Here is a 21720-nt window from a genome sequence, read left to right as displayed (position 1 = left end):
TTCTTTCAGAAAACTAAGTGCTTTTGAAAGCATTATTATGAAATACTATGAAATATTATTATAGCTTTGAAGGTTGAGTTCAACTATCCACAGAACATAGGGGATTAAATCTTTACTCAGTTTTAATAGCTTTGCTTTACTTTGAATGGAAAAAAGAAGGTTAGAGAAAGCTCAGCCCATAATTTGGTTTACTGATTTGGTTTACTGAGACCTCCAACAAAACTCTATTACTAATTTCAATTGTGTGAAATGTCACTATTGCATTGGACCTATAGCCAGTACTGGAATTTTGTAACATCTCCAGTAAATCGTTCTCTTTTATTACATGCAGTTTTTTGGGCCTCTCAATCTACTAATCTGTGCAATTCAAAGCCAACTTTAACCTTAGTGACTTGCAATACTGCTTTCTGACAAATTTTGTAAGTTTCCTTTTTTTCCTTTTTTTTTTCTTTTGTGTGTGTATGAGCTAAAGTCTTGTGTCAAATCATAGCTAATTTCATGAGATTTGAAACACTTGGCTGCTTCTTAAAATCTCAGCAACTGACTCAGCAATACAAGAATAAAATCTACTGTATCTAAGGAATTTTAATTGTATGAAGAAAGCGAAGAAATTGACGTTTCATATATTCACAGGCTAGAAGAGACCATGAGAACATCTTGATTGACTTGCTGTATATACTGCAGATTTTTAACATTTCAAATAGTCATCCAGAGATGAATCTGTTACTTCTAAATCTACATTTACTTATTTTTTGCCAAATCTTCTAAAAAAGAGCATAGTCTTTACCAGGAGATTCGCACCAAAGAAAATTTATCACCTCTGTGGTAGTTTGTTGCAACGCTTTATTGTCGCCATTGTTGGAAAAAAGTACTTATGTCTAATTCAAATTTGTTTGTTTTTAGTCTGAAATTTTTATTATAATTCTTCTGTGAAATTAAAGACAGCATTACTAAACAGTGTGCTCTCTCTATTCTATATATTAGAAATAAGTCATGTCTCAATTATATTTTTTGTAAATACGTTGTTTTTTCTAAATACATTGGACTCTCTCAGACTTGCTTGAAATCATCGCTCAAATAGTTTTCAGATTTTCCTTGACCATAACTTTTTAATATTCTTTTTCAGAAGGACAGAAATAAAACTACATAAAGAATTCTTAACTTTCACTCCCTAATGTAGAATACAGATATGAGACTGTTGCATTATTCTTTCTTACCTCTCTCTGTATATTCCCCCAAGGGCTATGCAACGGCTTTTGGGTCTTCTTTTTTTTTTTTTGACTCAATAGACTGAGATCTCATATTAACCTAGGTATCTGCTATAATGCTTAAATCCCCTCACAGTCATATCTTTTCAGTATAATGTTCTTTACAGGTGTCTTGCATTCCTCATTCACAGATAAGTTGCTCTTAACACTTGCCTATATTTGAACACTTTTTGCTTAAATGAGCAACTGACCAATGTAATGACTTTCCTGTCATTATTGACAACCTTAGTGTCATGGACACATATTTACATCTAAATCACCTGTGAAAATGCTTCTGCTTAAAACCAACTCTGGTACTTCACAAAATTTTTTATTGCAGAGAAATTACTTTTCCTTCAGGTATCACTTTTTATTCTAAGTAAGATATGCCCTCCTGATATTCGGTTACCTTCAGCAAGGTTTTCTAATAAAAAAAATTTAATTAGCTTTGCCTGAAAAATTTTTTTTTCCCCATAAATCCATGTTGACTATATTATGTTCACCTTTTATGTAGTCAGTTCTCATATAATGTATTGTATTACTTCCGTGGGATATGCATCAAACTATACAGCTTAGCTAGGATACATGGCTTTCTCTTATGAATATTTCAACAATCTTCTTCTAGACTTTCCAAATTTTCTTGTTATTCAGAGATTTATTAAAATGTTAACAGCTAGTCAACTCTTTCAAAATTATCAGGAACAAATTATCTAACCTGACAGATATATGTTCCTATAAAAATCTGTTTATCATCTTCCTCAGTTTCTGGTGGCTTGGAAAATATTTTGTTGTCTTTAGGTAACAAAAGTATGATTTATCATTTTTTGGGTGTTTTTTTACTATAGCAGAGATCAAATCCTTAGCTTCCCTTATCAGTTTTCTTCACTTCCCTTTTCTTTTCTGTGTCTTCCCTCCAGAACTTTCATTACTTTTTCCATCCTTATGCCTCTGCCTAGCAATTCTCATTGACTAAGAATCAGTCACAGAAACCTCACAGGGACATGAACAGACCTCTCTTGACTTTTTCAGCTTCTCAAAATCCCAGACACACAGCTCTCACTGAGACAAGCAGCCAAACAAATATATCAAACACACAGCTTGCCAAATCCTTCTACACCTAAGAAGGCTGACAGCTTTGAAACTACTTTTTCTTCACTTCTTTTCTATCTGTATTATTGGACTGTTTGAGTATTTACATTTCTGTGCAGTTCTACTAAATTTTAACTGGGACATTGAAAAGTTACAGGCAAAATGATAGGTTGGGAAAGAATTATTTGAACAGTAGTATTACTAAAATCCTGTTTGTTCTAATAAATTAAATTTGTCAACCATACTTTTGGTTCTGAAGAAGGGTAGGTCCTTCATGAAGATTTACAAGTTTCCCCAGTTTGGATCTTCTCTCCCGCTCAGGTCCAAAGTTCTGTCTAATTTTAATATTCACAAATATTTACTTGACAAAGTCATTTTCTATTTTGTTTTTCAAAATTATATATTTTAGTTGTCTGTTCTTGCTCCCTCTGTCTTTTTAGGACTTCAGTTACAATGGTAGTCTGTAGCATGATCAGTTAGAAACTGTGTTAGGCCTTAGACAACCTGTATTTTCACCAAGACTTTCCCAACAGATCGTTATACAGCCTTAGGCAAGTCATTCAGCTTCTTTCTTCACTTGTAATATTTACCAGTGTTTTGAAATCACAAAGTAAAATTTGCTACTTAAGTTGACTGTATTATTCTGCTCACGTACCTGATCTTGTAGTGTACTCAGCTCCAAAAGCATTACCTTCTAGGCTAACTAAACATCTATGTCTAAAGTAATGGTTTATAAAGTTTGAACTAGAAAACATTAAAACCAAAAAGTCTTTAACATGTTAACACAACAAGAAAGTAGAATTATGTTTTTCCAGGGCTGTAGAAATTGCTACTTAGAGGAAGGAAGAGAAAGCATTTCTCACAAAGCTGTTTTCAGATTCAGAAATAAGGAGAACACAATGGATAACATGGATAGTTGTAATTAATTTTATGTCTACAACTGAGAATTTTTAAAAACAAGAAAAATTAACAAATGCAGAAAACAATTGTATTAAACTGCTTAATGCACACTTTGAAAGGAAGAAACATTTTCTATGAGTATTCAGATATACCTCGTTATCAGAATATATACAATTAGCTGCTGCAGATGGAGATTATAAAATCAAGTATTTTAATAGCTTAATAGCAAGGGACAGTAGATCTCATAATTGCAACAAATACAGCATCAGGAAAAAGTTGGTACAGTCTTGAAGCCAGTTTCTTTAGTTTTCAGTAAACTCAATTACCAAAGCTGAAGCCACTATTTAAGTTTCCAGAACAATCTGTCCAAGAGACAGCAAGCTTTTTACTATTGCCTTTTGCACTGGGAAAGAATGGTTACCAACAAGACAGATAAAGCTGCACAAGAAGCTAGAATGCTTTGGAGAGCTGTATTGAGAATACTTGAGACCGGATATATCATCAGCTGATTTATATTTTAAAATCTGATTAATTCCAGAATAAGGATGTGATTAACTCTGAAGATCTGGAGTCCCTTGCTATAGACAAACATCCTTTTTTTAAAAATCTACCTGTGCTAGTGGGAAAGTTTATACCCACATTCTTCTCTAGCTCCAAAACTATTTCATTAGTCCCAACCAGTTTAGTCAACACACACTATTTAAAGTGTTTACATGATTCTACAATTTAATGGCATGCATTAGAGAATGCTTATGCAAACCTCTTAAGTGGCAGAATTGAAGGTATTCATCTGATAGAAGGTACCACCAGGTTAATGAGACCCTGAAGGAAAAACCAATGGTAGCATCCACCTCAGTGGGGAAAGCTAGTTGGTAAGTGCCTTTCCACATCTTCAAATGATGTAATACTTAGGGAAAGTATGTAACACCTTATCTTTAATTTAGATTTAGAGAATATATTCACTGATTTGGTAATCAAGGATTTCATGCAACCAATGAATTCCATGAGTGTAACTGTGGTTCAAAAACATACTATTCTGGGAATAATATTTGAGAAGCAAAGATTAATTTTTACATTTATACAAATGACCTCACTACTGATTGTAGGTTTCTCATTTCACACAGATATTCATAAACTCACACATAAATTAAGTATATTTCTTCTAAGAACGTAATTTTTAAAAATCATATTGAATAGGAACAGACCCAAATGAAAAATTTATTACTCCTCTTGAAATCAATGACATTTCTATCCCAATATATCACATAAATTGATCACCAACAGTGCTCAATTAAGTACTAATAATTACAGAGATTTCTTTGGACCAAACTGATTAAAATCCATCATTTTAATAGTGATTTAAATGAGCAAGTAGGAATTACTGATTTTGATAATTGATGCTAATTTCTACATTTTTATTTACTTTAAAAAGAAAGAGTCATTTTCATCAGCTGGAATAATCTTAAAAATAAAGAGATTTGCAAGCAGCACAAAGATTACTTCTTTTTACTTGTCAGGTTGATATGTGCTATATGAAAGTAATTTAAGAGTTTTTCATGTTTAAAATATATTTATTGAGATTCTTAAATTTGGTTAAAAATGGTTAAAATTTTGTAACTTGTTTTAAATTACTTGCACTTTCTTTTAATTGAAATTGAAAGTAGAGTGCAACTCAAAACATGCAGTGAAATTTTAAGTCTTCCTGGGTTAAATAAAGGTATCATGAAATATGATGGATGCACGTATTCAATAAAATGTATAGTTGAACGTTAAATGACAGATTTATTGTAGAAAACTGTTTTAAAATATGTTTAATGCAGTTTCTGAAAACAATAGGCCAATTTTTCAAAAGTATTTATATATTTAATCACTTAGATAGCATGTTTAAAGTATCTATGTAAGTTACAAGCAACTTTGTGAGAGCCTTTTCTTTCTATTTTAAATGAGATTTCCTATTTTTCCCTGTTACTTGTATTGTTATACAGGAAGAGAAAACTAATGTTTTCAAGCCAAAAGTCAGCTTGCCAAATTCCACAAAGAAATTTTACTTTGTGTTTGCTATTGAAATTGAGATCAAAAGTAATCAAAGAAAAAATGTCTCTACTGTGTACTTATATTAAACCAGATGGAAAAATACTGTAATACCTGAAAATAAGGTCTATCATGTATTCAGTACCTGCCATTACATTGATCTAGATTTGGATATCTTCCCTTGCCTTCAAATAACTTTAAGTCCTTAAAATAGTGAGAATTAAGAAGGATTCATGAGCATCATGTTAAATTTTTAAATGTCTACAAATGACCTTACTATTGATGGAAGGTTTCTCTTTTCACACAGATATTCATAAACTCACATAAAATTTAAGTACATTTAAGAACATACTTTTTAAAAATAATATTGAATAGGAACAGACACAAATGAAAAATTTGTTTTTCTTTGCAAATAATAACTTTTACCTACTCACCTCAGCAGTCATGTAATTTTCATATATTTGTAATACTCAACAATTTGTGTTACTGCATTTAGTTTTTCCAGATTTATATAGGTTAACTCACTTTAAAACAAATGTCTCCATGCTTCAATTAACCAACATAACTTTGTTCCTCAATATTCCTCATTATAAACACAGATTCTCCCATATATACAGTTTGTTCTTCTCAAAATACATGACTGTCATGCATGCACCAACCATCTTATTTCACAGCAGTATATTCACTTTTCTAAATGTTCCTGCTCTATGGAGGAAGAACCCTCCTCTTCTGGCTTCTTAAAAAGTGATCATGGAGGTGCCCACTCAATTGGCTCAGCCCCCAAAGTGTATCTGACTCAGACCTGGGGAAAGTTTTGAGCAACTTCTTACAGGAGCCATCTTTACAGCCCCTTCCCTGTTACCAGAAACAGCTCTACACAAACCCATTACAATACCTAAATGGCAGAGGTCAAGAGGATGGGGTGAGTCTTTTCTGTAGCATTCAGTGATAAGGGCTAACGTACACGAGCTGGAACACAGGAAGTTCCACTTCAACATGAAGAGAAACTTCTCTGTGAGGGAGCCCTAGCAAAGACTGCCCAGGGAGGCTGTGGAATCTCCTTCTCTGGAGGTTTTCAAAACCTGCCTGGATGCTTTTGTGTGCAACCTGATCTAGGTGGACATGCTTGAGCAGGGGGGTTGGACTAGATGATCTCTAGAGGTCCCTTCCAACCCCTACCGTGCTACAATTCTGAAAAATTTCTTTTTTTTTTTTTTGTTACTTTTATGTTTTCAGTTTTTTTAGTGCTTTATTTAGTAATTTAGATATTTCATGTTTGTTTTGCATTTGACATTAATGATACCAATAGTAATGATAATATCTAACCCTCGATCAATTTCCATTCAGAAAAATGTTAATATGTACTGGGGTTTTTGGTTATTGTTTTCTAGGAGTAAAGATTAAGTAGCAGATATATGTAAGGAAAATTTCAGGGTATTATGAATAACCTTAGACAGTTCAGCGGTTGTTCCTTTGCACTGGAGGTTGTTACTATGTAAAAGACAATCAATAATCTAGGTCTATTGTCCTTTTGTAATCACTGCTCATATGTATAACATTTGTTATTTAACACCAAGGCATACGGTAAACATTTGAAATATTAGACTTTTGCTTGCTATTTAACCTCTTCCATTACAGGATGATTCTGTACATAATATAGTACAATTTTGTTTCTCATTACTAAAAAAATGCTTGCAACATAATAATGGAATCCAGAATCAACATTTTTATGCCTGCCCAAAAATATTAAGAAAGTGGATGGCCAAAATAAATAAAAATCAAATTCTGCCATATGATCTTAGTCTCCTTCTATGACACAACAGAGTTTTTGAATAGGAAAGTAGCAGTAATTGTCAAGTTATCTTGACGCAAATTTTGTTGAGGTAGTTCTTTTTTCTAACCAAGGCAATTTAATTGACATTCCCCCAGATATATTGTTAGATATAATATGAATATGGTTTGCAACATGTAAATCTCGGTAAACTCTAAGTTGATGGGTTTTTATATGAACTTGTCCTTTGGTCAAAATTAATTGATGAGGTCAAACTCAAATGATAATTTGCTGATACAGACCTAAATGGATTATCCTCTGTCTTAGAAGCATAATGTGGAGTCTCCTTCTCTGGAGATTTTCAAAACCTGCCTGGACATATTCCTGTGTGACCCAATTGAGGTATTCCTGCTTTAGCAGGGAGGTTGGATAATCTCTAGAGGTGTCTTTCAGCCCCTACCATTCTATGATTCTACATAAATCTATAAGTGGCTGAATAATCAAAGACAAAAATCAGCTCAATTTGTAATTGCAGGCATTCTGTTTCATGCTGGCCCTTCTTTCTGTGGGAGTTGGACCAAATGAAATCCAGAGATCCCTTCCAATTGAAATAATTCTGTAGTTCTGTGATCCTATGTTACTGAAGCAGTATGCAAGAATTTCAGAAGGTGGAGCTAAAATTAAAACTGTTCTTATATCAGTTCAGTAGGAACTTCAAATATAATTCATTATATCTTTTGTTGGAGGAACTGACTGGACAATGTCCTAAAACCTTTTTGCCTGTTACTTCAGGGGTTCAATGATTAATGAATACATTTGGATTGCAAATTACAGTGTGAAAATTTTGTTCTATTGTCAGCTCAATTATTGAAATATTCTGGCTGTTACAGAGGCTGAAAGGTATTTTTAGATTATATATCATCATGCAGCTTTCCTCTTAGGACTGAAGATTCAGCAGAAATTGTTATGTTCAGAAATGGGCCCAAGGAAAGCAACTGTTTGGGAAAAGTGCTGTGAAAGCTACTTAGATTATGAGCAAAATTACCATACTTTCAGATTACTTCATAATATTTAGAGCAGTGGGTTTTGCATATATATATTGAAATGACTGTGCAGTCAGAACTTATATGTTAACATTAGAGAATAGTCATATAGCCTCTATTTAAAATGTTATAAACATTCAGCTCTGGGATTTTAAACTTGAACCATGTTTTTCATGTTCAGTGAAAATTTCTTGATGTATTGAAAAGCATAAAGGGTCATTTAAATTATAAGAAATATGATGCTTGAATAGTTAGGAGGCATAAATCCTTTTACAATATTATTTTCTACTGAATTAAAATGAGAAAGATTCAGGTAATTATCTGAATAACAATGAGTGCTGGGTTATGTTCATGTTCCCAAGAAAGTCAAAGAACTATAGGAAGTGAATTAAAATACATGGGATATACTGTCTATTGATATCTAATACTTTTCTTGTTCCTAGCTTTTGTAAAAGTCATAACTGAACAGATATGCTTGTAGTAATGTTTACCTTTTCCCCTCTGTCAGTAGGTAAAATACAATTTTCCCTTTAATCCAATAAATGGTTTTTAGACATTTCATTTGATACATACTTTATCTAAGAAAACTAAAAGTTAAATATTATAAACTGCTTGATATTTCAAACATCTGAAGCTGAGAAATATGAAAACACACTGCTGCAGATATTAGCTCATCTACTTTGTTTATGATGGCTTCCCCCATTTGTGCAAAATACATACAGTAACTCTGACTTTGATTTTTTTTTTTACCTTACAGGTTTGGATTTATTCTTCATAAGGATGAACCTGTGCTGCAGAAAATTGATCTAGAAACTATGTCATACATCAAGACAATTAGTTTAAAGGATTATAATTGCGTTCCTCAGTCACTGGCTTATACACATCTTGGAGGATATTTTTTTATTTGCTGTAAGCCTGATACCACTGGGGCTGTTTTACCACAGCTTATATTGGATAGCGTTACTGATTCTGTGATTGGATACAATGATGATGTAACAGGCACACCACATATCTCTCCCGATGGACACTACCTTGTCAGCATTGATGATACAAAAGGTCTCATGAGGATCCAATCCATAACAATAAGAGGAGAAATACAGGGTGCATTTGACATTCACACTAATTTGCACATATCTGATGTAGCTTTTCAGCCATCATTCACCGAAGCTCATCAATACAATGTCTACTGCAGCTCCAGCACACAAACTGATGTTCTTGTCATGGAGTTGTCCTCTGGCAAGGTTAAGATGGTGAAGAGTCTGAAGGAACCAGTCAAGACAGGTGAATGGCCTTGGAACAGTAAGAACCGTCTTATAAAAGACAGTGGCCTTTTTGGTCAGTATCTCATGACCCCTTCCAAGGAATCTCTGTTTATCCTGGATGGACGGCTCAATAAGTTAAATTGTGAAATCACCGAAGTTGATAGAGGCAACACAGTAATCTGGGTTGGAGAAGCATAAGGATCTGTGTTCAATATTTACCAAATTATTAGTTTTACAGTACATTGCACTTAAATTACACCATTCTACAAATTTACACAATTTTATTTTTAAATTGTTAGACCTTTCTCTACCTGTTATTTCTTTGTCTTGAACACAATTTGGATTGACTTCCACATAAAAGTTACTTAAACAACGGCTATTTGATAACTGTACTCCTTATTAATAATCAGCTGAAATTGTGTGGTTTGACTGAAATTGCTAAATACTGAAATTGATGATAAATATAATAAATCATAGTAAGAGAAGTAGGACAAAATAACCCAAAAGCTTCAGGGAGTTTAATACCATACTTTGCATTTGTAAATGGAAGACATAAATATCACTCAGATATTGGGTTTTTTTTGCTTCAGACACAAAATAAGATCTGTTGTACAACCTTTGACTCCTTAAACTGAACTGTTATGTCCTGTTCTGTCCAGTCCACTATTTAATCTTTTTGTGCCTTGAAGCGAAAGTCTCACGTGAAAAGTAAAGCATAGGAATTTTATAATTTAGTCCCACTGTGGCTACAGGATTGCTTGGCATTGTAAAGAAACTTTTGGTGTCAAATTTCCAATCTCAAGTTGCAGAACATGGAGAAACTTAAAGGAGAAATCATATTTGCAGTGTTTTCTGATCACTGCAATTTGAGGAGTTTATTTTTATGGTGAGTCTTAATTGAGAGAGCTGCTTACAGAAGCTTAACCTTCTTTTAGAAAAAAAAATATATGTTAGGTTTTTAGTTATCATAGGGTTTCATCGGTAAGGAGTTTCAGTTTTGTTAAAGAGAAATATTGCACTTGTCCTTTCAGAGTAAACTACATTCTAAAAACCTGGTATATAAAAACTTCACTTATATTGTTAAGCAAACTTATTTAAAAACAAAAAAAATACATTTCAAGAAACTGAAAATGCAGGTAATTGAAGTCTGCAACCAGTAGAAAATATTTTTGCTTATGCCTTGTACCATTGATCCATACTTGTTAAACCATTTAGTTGGCGCAACAGGTTTTCTATTCCATTTGTACAATTGGATTACTGCAAAAAACAAACAACAGCAAAAACTTTGTATTTTTTTAAAGTTTGTTTACTTATAATTCTAATACTAACAGTGGTTAAACATTTAAATGAAAAAAATAAGGTTCTCAGAAATAGAACAGCAAGTCAGTAGGATCAGAAAGCCAGCAGTACAAATATCCAGACTTGGAACAATGACTTAAAAGTTTGGAAGTATTTTTATTTTTGTTATGTTTTTGCTAAAGAATGCTTATAAGCTCTTGAACTGACCTCCATTTACTGAAGGCAATCAGAAAAGAAATATCTTTTTTTAAACAAAATTTTACTGCAATTTAGATTGTGTAAACTGCTTAGAAATCTGGAATTTTCTAGCATTGTAATCTCGTGTGCATTTAGCATCCTGCCGTACAGTAGATTTCTCTTTAGCTTGAGCAAACCTCCTGGTAGGAAGATTTAACTAAGACAAGAGTCTGCTTACATTTTCAGCTACTGAATCTGTTTTTCTTTGAACAAATTTTGTTAATTGTAAACAAACAAGAATCATGTAAACGGTCTGTTGCACTCTTATTTGCGGTAGTCTGTCTCATGCATTTTTCTTCTGTGACTTACACCAAGTGAATGTTCTATATGTAGAAAATGCTTGACTAAAGGAAAATAAACCCCATCAATTTTAAACAGTCCTGACTTTGGTGAATGCTCCAATGTGGCCACACTGAAGTGTCATGTAACATATTTGAAAGCAAGGTGTAAGAAAGTTTATCTGCCTGTTATTTCATATATATATAAATAGATGTAGTTATATATATATAAATAATATACAGTGTGGAAAGGTTTTTAGAAGAGCGTAACTGGAAAAGTTTCTTTTTGCAACTACAAAGAGAACCTCACATATTAACTGATTAGGCACAGAGTAATTAGAGTGTAGACAGATGTCTGTTCTCATGCCTTGCCTCTGGAGCTGAAACCCTCTATGCAAGAAGCTCTGCAAACCTGTAAGTAAGTCCAAACCAAGAAGAACTCCAGTAGCACTGCTGAACGAATACCTATCCAATCTACTCAGTGTAGGTGGATTGTACACTTACTTTGCCCTCTCCTTTTTTAACCTTTAACATGAAAGGTAAGAATTTAATCCTGTGATGAATCCATTTTCAACAACAGCTATCCAGTGTTGTGCATGATCTCTTATAATCTCTAGTAAAGTACAAGTCAGTTGTGAGTTTTGACAGCATCTTACTGTTGTATTAGCAACATTTGGCAATTGGAGAAGCTTTGAAACTTGAACAAATTATGTTGCTTGTTATATGAAACAGGAGACCAAAATCTCTAATAATAAACAGATTCAACTATGTCAATAATATCACAGCAATTCATGTAGTATAGAAACTGTCTCAATCAGTTTAGAATTCTTTGAAAGCAATTTCTCTATTCTCACTGTAAGAATATCTCAGACTCAAGCTAAAGCAGTTTGGTAAATGACTACTGCCAATTCTCTGTATTTTGTTTAGCTAGTCCAGTGTAACAGCTCAAAGACGGCAGTTTGTTTCTTTCCTGTTGTTTTGGAACTGAAACAGGTTTCTGGTGTCCAGGATTTGCTTGATGTCATTGAATAAATGAAAAATCAAGCATTGTCTTCAGTGTTTCGAATTTCCCTTAATGCAAACCCAGATGTAACAAAAGTTGGGTTTTAATCCTCTTATTCCTAATTCCTAATTGCTGTTGTAAGCAGAGACAACAAATGCCTTTTCTTAATTTGTAGTCAAAAGTAGTATTTTATTTCACTAACTTTCAAGATTTAGTTGTTGTTTTTCTAATACAGAAATATATTAGAAAAAAGTAGTTGAAAATAATGGAAATGTGATGGAAGAAGCCAAATGTCGTGACAACCAAGTTCTGTTACAGCGATGTTTCCACTATGTTTCTGTACATTAATGAATTTGAAACATGCATTTGAGGACAAGACAGAGTGCTCTTCACCAAAGATTGTGTTGATAGAGCTGCCTTTTTTAAGGTATTAAAAAAAAAAAAAAAATTATAAAATATCAAGTAATGGCTCTGTCAGGCTATTTTAAGAGTAAACAAAGGAAAGTAAAGAAACTCAATTACTTTTCCCTTCAGTTTGGCAGTAGATGCTTTTAACAATCTGTTCCCAAAGGTATTTTTTAACTCCATATCATATTTTTTAAATTCCATACTTTTAAGGATTTTTTTAGATTCCATACTGATAAACAGGTAGTTATGTGCACTATTATATGTACATCAGTCAATATTCATGAGAGATTAAATGCAGAGAGGGTTTTTTAAAAATTTCTCTTTTAGAAACTAGTAGAAATTTTTATTTCAAAACATGATCATGCAGTTTTTCACTTTTTCCATGTAGTCCTGAGTATCATAATCTGTCTTCATTTATACACTTTCTGACTGCTTATAATTTGAAATTGTGAGGGACTGTGTCTTATGGAACGGATAAAATGAGTTCAGGACAACTCATTCAGTGCATTTAATTATATTTCCCATAAGCAAACTATTTCAAATATCTAGACATATAGTGCAGAAGAGCTCATAAGTAAAAAAATGGAATGTATTTGCAAATACGTAAGAAATATATTTTGTCTAAGTTTGTCTTTAAAATCTTCAGTGGAAAAAACTGAAATGCATTTCCAAAAACTCTGTATTTTTGTAAGTGATATCAGTGAGGTTAAAAATGTCATTTTGAGGTTCTATTGACCTCCTATTCACACCTTATCATTAAGTAAGGCTATCTGTTAAACACAGTTTAAAGGGCATCTGAACATTTAAGACTCACAGTATTATCTAGATTTTAAGTAACCACTCTTCATCAGCATTTTCATTTTTTTTCAATTAACAGAATCTTTTGAGCTTGAATGTGCTATTTCTTTGTGGTTTTGAACAGCTGTTTTGTTACATAGAGTTAATGTCTGCATTTCAGTTAGGAATTAAATATTCCCAAATATGGATTACAGAATAGCAAACTTGCAATTTGTGAATGTTTTATTCAGAAAAGAACATAATTACTGCATCTTTTTGCCTGCTTACCACAAGATACTTAGTTTGATTTCAAATTAAATAGCATCATTAGCTTAATTGTGACATTTGGTTTTACCTAGTGAAGGAACAGTAACAGGAATCTTTGCAGGATATTTTGTAATAAACTAGTAAGACTCAAACAATTTAAAACCAAAACCAAACCAAAAAAAAAAAAAAAAAAGAACAATCATCTATAGTCCTTTTTTTCCCCTTTTCATGGTATTTTGAAGTGAACACCCATAACACATTTCAAGAGCTTCTGGGAAAATTAATCAGTTAATTCCTACAGGAACATGCCTAATGAATATTACAAAAATGCAAAATTGCATTAGCTAATGTTGTCACTTATTCACCTTATTCTGCCAACACTCTCTCAAACAACCTTAGAGAAAAATGATACAGATAAATAAGCTTTGTTAAATATTTTATGGGTCAGCAAATTGCGATTTTGTCTGATTTGACTTTATCGTGTCAATGTGAGGACTTGAACCAGGCTATGTTGTATCCTGGACAAGTGTTCTTGCCACTGGATAGGGTACAAAAAGGAGGAAGCCTTTGCCCACTCTTCCTGCATCTACATTTTAAAAGAAAAGAAAGGCCACATCTTCAAAGACTGTAGGTGGTTACTTTCAATTTTCTGAACTTGGATCCAGAACAGTGAGAGGCACCTTTTAGCTGTTCTCAGTAGTAAACTGAAGTCATAGTGAGGTCCTTCACCCTATGTCAGTTCCATTAGCTACCTCTAGACCACTTTTTTTCACATCCTGCTTCTTGAAGCTCTAATTCTCAGATACCAAACATTTTCCATTAACATACAGAACTGATAACAGTAAACTCAAGAAAGTCACTTAGCAGCAATACCTAATCTTAAGGCATTCTGACTCTAAATTAGTTCTATGTGCTCAAGCAGCATGTGTCAAACAGTCTGACAGTATCCTATTTCTGCCAGATTGTGGCCAATTTTAGAGCTTCACTGAAGGAAACAAACCCAGAATAAATATTATTATGGATGAAGAGAAAAGTTTAAAAAGCCCCAATACCGAAACCTGCCTTGCACAAATAAAGAAAACAATGCTTAAAACAAGAATCAATATACAAAGAATAAAATTGTTTCCTTTAAAACATCTTTGCAAAATACCAGACTTTATAGGATTGTTATCATAAAATTATTTTCCACATTTGTTCATAAAATCCTACAATACTTTACTAAGTGAAAGTTTCCAGCATAAATTTGTTAATATCTATGTCATTCATTGTGATATAATTATCTTCCTTCAATAATTTTACCACATCTTTGATGATATTTTCCAGACTGATTGTGTAAACAATTGTCACAATTTCTCACCATCCTCTTCTGTGAAGTTACACAAATTCTTGTTCAGCATGTTTGTTTTCATAGCTGTTATATTTAAAGTTCAGCTCTCTTGCATACATGTGACCTGACTGAAAACATTAATCTGAATCAGAGGAAGAACTGGAATCCAAGTTTCAATTTTTTGCTGCTAGCCTTGTGAAGAGAGCTGAGGTAAAGGGAATCTTTCAGCCTGGAGAGGAGACACCTTCAAAGGAGGTCTAATGGCAGCCTGCTAGTACCTATGGGGAGATTATAAAAAAGATGGGGCTAGATTCTTCAGTGCCATGCATAGCAGAAGGACAAAGTACAACAGCATAAATTGGATCAGGAGTTTCACAATGGATATGAGGAAAAGCTGTAAGGACAGCCAAACATGGGAGCAAGTTGTCCAGAGAGGCTGTACATTCTCCATCTTGGGAAGTCTTTTAACAGCTGGCTGGATTATACCCACCTGACTTTCAGCTGAACTGGCTTTGGCTATTGGACTAGAGATCTACCAAAGTCTTCTCAAACTTGAATTATATTATGATTTGGAGATGGAAATAATAGTTATCTTAGTTTCTTTCAGTGGTTTAAGTTTAAGCTTGCAGAGCAGGTATTTAAATGTACATTTGCAAATGAAAAACTAAAGTGTTAAGATTGGGCTGAAATAATGACTTAAACTCAAAAAGTAATGCATTTTGCCATTTGAAATCCTTAGCTCTGAACATCTCATCTTAAATGAAAGATACTATTATTTTGAAATGTGGAATACCTTTCTTTGCTTCTGGGAAATCCCAAGTTCATAACAGAACTTGGATAGGATGCAATATGCAAGGGTAAGTGCTCTTTTCTAAATATGTGAAGAATATCTATAGCAGAGGAAAAGGGTGCTTGAGAACACCACTATAGACAAGATCTCTTAATGCTGAGACAACATATGTCCAAATATAAACATAGCCACTTAAGTGAAACTGTTTTGGGCATTTAATTGAGATATAATAAAACTGTTCTAGGCATTTTATTGAAGTCTAATAGTTACATTTATAATATGGTTTGATAGTAAAAAAAAAAGATTTGTTAGCTTGCAAATTAATTTGAGACAGAAGAGCTCATATCATATCTACAGTCATCTCTCTAAAGGACGCACTTTAATATGGATAAAGTCCTGTTCACTTCTCATCAGATTGTATTTTACATTTTGGTTTTCATTTGAAGCAGATCTTAAAGAAACCTGTTGGTGACTTTTGTTTTGAGGATAGCAACAAAAATGTAGAACATCTAGGAAGAACAAAAAGACGTATTCAAATATCATTCAGCTATAAGTATGAATTAAACTTTCTGTGAATAGGGTTGTCAAGATGAGGAAAACCATAGGCTTAACTCTGCATCTCAAAAATAATCTCAACTTCAGCCAAATTCAGAAAAAGACAAGACCAAACATACTAAGTGAGAGAAAATATCGTTCAGAACATGAATCTACTAATTAGAGACATGTGAGATGAAGTCCAACAGTCAAAGAACCTTTGCATTTGTACCACATTGGCAATGCTTCACTGTGACTGACACTCCCACAATGGAGGCCCACTCAGAGGAGAAGGGCAAAAATAACAAGCTCAGGGAGGAATGTAAAGAGCCACCGGTGAATATTTCAAAGATTCACTTTTATGAGGACTGGAGAGTAACCTTTGTTTTAGATATATAGCTATAACAGTGAGTCATCAGGTTATATAAACAGCTCTCCCTGAGATTACTAGTGGAGAGGAATATTTGTCTGAGCTACTGTAGTGGTTCAAACCCAGACAGCAGCAAAGCACCATGCAGCTGCTTGCTGACTCCCCAAATCCTGCAGCCAGATGGACTGAGATAAGAACAGTTTACTAATTAAAATTAAAATAAAATATAATAATAAATATAGTAATAGTAGTAAGAATCACGATAAGAGTAATAATAATGACAATATAATAGAGGAAAATAAAAACCAGGGGGAAAAAAATAAACCAAAACAACCAAGTGATGCACAATGACATTGCTCATCACCCGCTGGCTGATGCCTGAGCAGCAATCCACTCCTCCCTGCCAATTCCTCACAGTTTATATACTCACATAACATTCAATGTTACAGAATAGCCCTTTGGCTAGTTGAGGTCAGCTGTCCTGGCCATGCTCCCTCCCAGCTTCTTGTGCTTCCCCAGCCCACTGGCTGTCAGGGCAAGGTAAGGAGCAGCAAAACCTTGACTCTGTGCAAGCACTGCTCAGCAATAAGTACAACATCCCTGTATTATCAACATTCATTTCAGTATTAATTCAAAACACAGCCTTTTATCAGGTGCTAGGAAGATAATTAACTCTATCCTAGCTAAAACAGTCAGAGCAACACGGGGACAGAAAGTGTATATGTAGCTCAGCCTAACAGTTTAAAAACTAGATAGCTAATAAAATGAACTTTGAAGACAACAATGAGCTTGATCTGGCCTCAACCCTTATGTGTCTCCCTGGTTGCTGCGTACACCCTGCATCTCATGATGGTTAGCATATAGAAATTGATAATGGAAATCATGTTTGTATGGTGATTCGGTTGCATTCTGCAAAAGCTATATGATGCTTATGTGGTGTTTTCAGTATACCGATGTATATTGAAATATATAATCTTATGCAATTATATCAAATAAGTAAATTTCATATTAAACTTGAAATCTTTTGTATCTGGAATATCTAAAAGAACCTAGTTAGAAGTTACTAGATTCACCCACTGCCACTCCATTTGATATAATACTGGACTGAAAGAAACCCAGCACTTTCAGTACTTCATGAGATCACAATGAGAATGAAATTTGGAAGAAATGAGCAAAATATTAGTTATGATGGTAGTAAGAGTTCTTTCATACCCAGTGAGCACCACGTGATGCAGAACACAGCAAAGACAACAAAGACAATATGGTAAGCTCTTTCACTTTTATATTGAGAGTCTGCAATCTAAGAGTTAAACTGTTGTCTTATACCCACAATGCAGAGATATTTACATTCCTAGACATGAGTAATTGAAATCAACTTCCAGATTGTTTGAGGTTTTTTATGGGGGTTTTCTGTGTTTTATTTTGTTTTTTTATATAGTAACATGGAAAGAAGTCTTCAGAGAAAGTAGTAATAAGATTATGTGTTCAGCAAAAAAATCTCTTGACATCAGTTCCATAAAAATTCATAACCAGGAATTAAAAATATATATTTCACTTGAATCTCTCCTATTTGTCACCTTTTAATGGGTTAAATACCCTGTTTGGTATGTCTTCAGTGATCTCTCTTTCACAAAGTATGATGAATTCAGTTACTGGTAAAAGACTGAAAGATACTGAAATTGCTTTTTTCTATTTAGAAGTAACACATAAAAAATTTCCTTTTCTATCTTATGAATATTAAAACTGTTCTAATTTTAATCTAATAGATGAAAAAATAGCTTCTTGTTATTAGTCATGATATTAATGTTCTTATTTTTAATCTTCCTGAGGTAGTGTGTCATAGAATCATAGAACAAGTATGGATGACAGTTCTCTTGTTTTGCAACACTTTTTATATTTTTCTCTAGTAATGAAAATTTAGATATATGCTTTCATTTTAATTAAATGTATATTAAACCTATGGCAACAAAAAAAATATTTACCTGACAATATTTTTCAATGCCTCTCGTGTTTCAAGAAAAAAAGCAAACCACAATTTGCCATCCCCCAGCGACTCTCTGGGGCCTTCCACAAGAAAGTTCCTTTCCTGCAATTGGCCCTCTACTTATTTTTACTCAAAACCAAAATTTATTACCATTTTCTTCATATTATGATAATGAAAGATATTCTTTCTATTCTGTGAAATTATGTAACAAGTTTTAAAAAAGGATCCCCTCCCTCAGCTTCCTTTTCAAGGTGTATAATGAAAATTGTTAATGTGAACACTCTAACAGATAGTATAAATTTTAAACATACCTGTGAGAAACCAAACCGAAAAAAATCAACTAAAAAGGCCAAAAGAATAATCAACATTATTTTTTCATCTCAGTAGACCTGTGCTAAACCATTGTTAATGGTGCAGCCATAAACTGTGATGAAGTAGAAGCAACAGCATATTCATATTGAAGATTGCACAAGGAAAAAATACTGCATAAATGAGAAGAGAACCTAAGTCTCCAAGTCATTACAAGGTTAGTTTTGAAGTGTCTTAATTAAAATTGTAAATAAATAATCATTTTCTCTATGATTACAGTAAAGATAGCTAACAAGGTACCCTTAGAAAATGTACTTGGATTCTCTTTCCAAATAGAAAGTTTCTTCCAATATTTGGGGTATAACATAATTCCAATCAATGCCAGAGTACTACTGTCTTTGGCTAAGGAATTTTTTTCAGAGTTGCTAAGAGTCCTTAAGGTTGTTTTACTTTTTCATTATTATTTTTCATTATGATTGGTTTTGGCATCCATAGCCTATTGCTCCATAGCAGAAATACTGACAATTTTTTCATGAGACATGATCACTCTTTACAACTATCTGAAGGGATGTTGTAGTGTGATGTGAGTCAATTAGTCTCTTCTCCCAATAATGAATGACAGGACAAGAGGAAATGGGCTCAAGTTGCATCAGGGAAAGTTTAGATTGGATATTAAGAAGAAATTTTTCACTGAGAGGGTTGTTAAGCACTGGCATGGGCTACCCAGGGAGGTGGTGGAGGTACCATCCCTGGAGATGTTCAACAGATTCACAGATGAGGTGTTGAGGGACATTGTTTAATGGTGGTCTTGGCAGTGTGAGGTTCGTGGTTGTACTTGATCATCTTAAAGATCTTTTCCAACCTAACAATTCTATGATTCTATGACTGGCTGCATGCTGATAGAAGAAATGATTGATTGTCTGTCCCTGTTTTACATGCTTGCCTTCATTCTGTTTACTGGCATATTTATGCATAGGATTCGGTAATGCTGTGATGATCTAAGGGTGGAATCAAGGTCTCCTATGAGGGGATAAACTATTAACTACTTGCCATAATGTGGAGAAAACCCAGAAAATCTGTATGTAGATGAAGCTCTTCTTCAAGAAAAATTTAATATCTCGTGACATTACCTAAAAAAATGAAGGGCAAGTTTAGGGCATATTTTATGAACACACATACATTACAGTTTCAAATTAGAGTTCTATATATACAATAATCTGTCTGGTGTCCCATAATATGCTTTGACATTTTTCCTTCTAATTCAAAATGGTATCAGGTGTTGCTGGTTTTAAATGTTGTAATGATTTATCATTCTTTCCAGTTAGATTGCATCAATTGAAGATTGCATCAATTGAGAGTATTTCTAAGAGAATCAATATAGTAATTTTTCTGGCTTTTTCAAATACACAAAGTGTTAGGCATATCATAGATGAATAGATAATTGCAATAAAATGCTTTTTACCCATTTAATTTTCCTTTCTAATTTAAACAACAGAATGATCTGCAATTTAGTGGTTTCCCCTTTCAGTATTTTCAATACCAACATTTTACTTCTTTGTGCAAGTAGTTTATCCTCCATCTCCTCGTCAACAATGACTACATCCAGAATAGGTATTTCAGTGATTTTAGATTTTTAAGTAATACTTCTCTGCTTGAGCAGAAATAGTACACTTTGTCTTGTTCCTTAAAGTTTAATAAAGATATTTATTTCAAAGTGCTATCAACTCCCTTTTCTCCTCAATACTCAGTTCAAGAAAGGTTCCTTTGTCAGGGAATTTGTTTCAGTTATAATCACAGCTATGGCTTTGACATAGTTTATAAAATACAGAAAAATATTTGATGGAGAATTGGTTTGTTTTCAGTTTGGCTGTTTGAAAAGCACTGTTATATCAGTGGATAAAAAAGCAACCCAACTAATGTGCCATTGTCTGCATTTGGGAAGAAGAGAAACCTCAAACCACTTTTCTCTCCTTACTGATGAAGAACAAAGTGCCAGGAGAGTGGCGGCATGTAGTTATATCTGTAAAGAAGCTTGAGCATTTTGAATCACAGAAAAGAGCTGGAGAGTGATTTCACTGTATTTAGCCTGTCTTTCCAAGTGTATTCAAACCAAGATAGACTTTCCATTCCCTTCAAGTGTTTGGTACCTAGGACAGGAGAGCAACTTTTGCACATTCCACTGGCAAATTCAGATCCTGAATGGATTTGTATGAAAAAAAAAATTCTTTTGTTACTATAGTACTCAATCTACTTTGAGAATCACAAAGAAGCTATTTTTTTCTACTACAAAATACTATACAGCATCTCGTTGTGATTTCATTTGCTGCTTAGTGTGATTTTGTAGATTTTAGTGAAATTGCTCCTGTCTTCCAGTAGGATAAATCAGAACCAGTTTCAACTTACTGTTTCTGAAACTTCTGAGTATTCAAGATCTGTGGAGAATGAAACAAGTCACAAATTAAGAAGAGAGAAAGACTGAAAAGTGAAAATCTGAAAATATTGTTGGGTGCATGAAAGCCACACACTACAGAGTCATTACAAAGAAGAAACACAATGGGTTTATCCAAAGTAAACACGATATAGACATGTCCATTCTTTCAATATGTAGAATTTTTTCCAAATAAATTGAAACAATTGTATGTCATAACTTGCTGAAGGTTAAAGCTTGTTACCTGGCTTTACTGTCATCTCAGTATTTATATGTGCTTAACATTTAGTTTAAAGAACCAAGATGATGGAGGATTGAACTGAAATAGAATTTACACTGAACTTTGTGGATAGGAGTGGCGTTCAT

General features: G+C 33.4%; 1 protein-coding gene across 3 annotated transcripts in view; it reads left to right on the top strand.

Annotated features, from left to right (window-relative positions):
• FSTL5 (follistatin like 5) overlaps positions 1–9632 on the top strand; it is a 296370-nt gene extending 286738 nt beyond the window's left edge. For all 3 annotated transcript variants that reach the window (XM_061992991.1, XM_061992992.1, XM_061992990.1), the window contains one exon: positions 8839–9632. In XM_061992991.1, coding sequence (XP_061848975.1) covers positions 8839–9541 — 703 coding nt within the window. In that variant the 3' untranslated portion in view covers positions 9542–9632. The remainder of the gene's footprint in view (positions 1–8838) is intronic.
• The last annotated feature ends 12088 nt before the right edge of the window (positions 9633–21720 follow it).

The sequence above is a fragment of the Colius striatus genome, chromosome 3 (assembly GCF_028858725.1).
Source record: "Colius striatus isolate bColStr4 chromosome 3, bColStr4.1.hap1, whole genome shotgun sequence".
Lineage (NCBI taxonomy): Eukaryota > Metazoa > Chordata > Aves > Coliiformes > Coliidae > Colius > Colius striatus.
The sequence above is the reverse complement of the archived record's forward strand: the minus strand, read 5'-3'. Positions and strand labels throughout refer to the sequence as shown.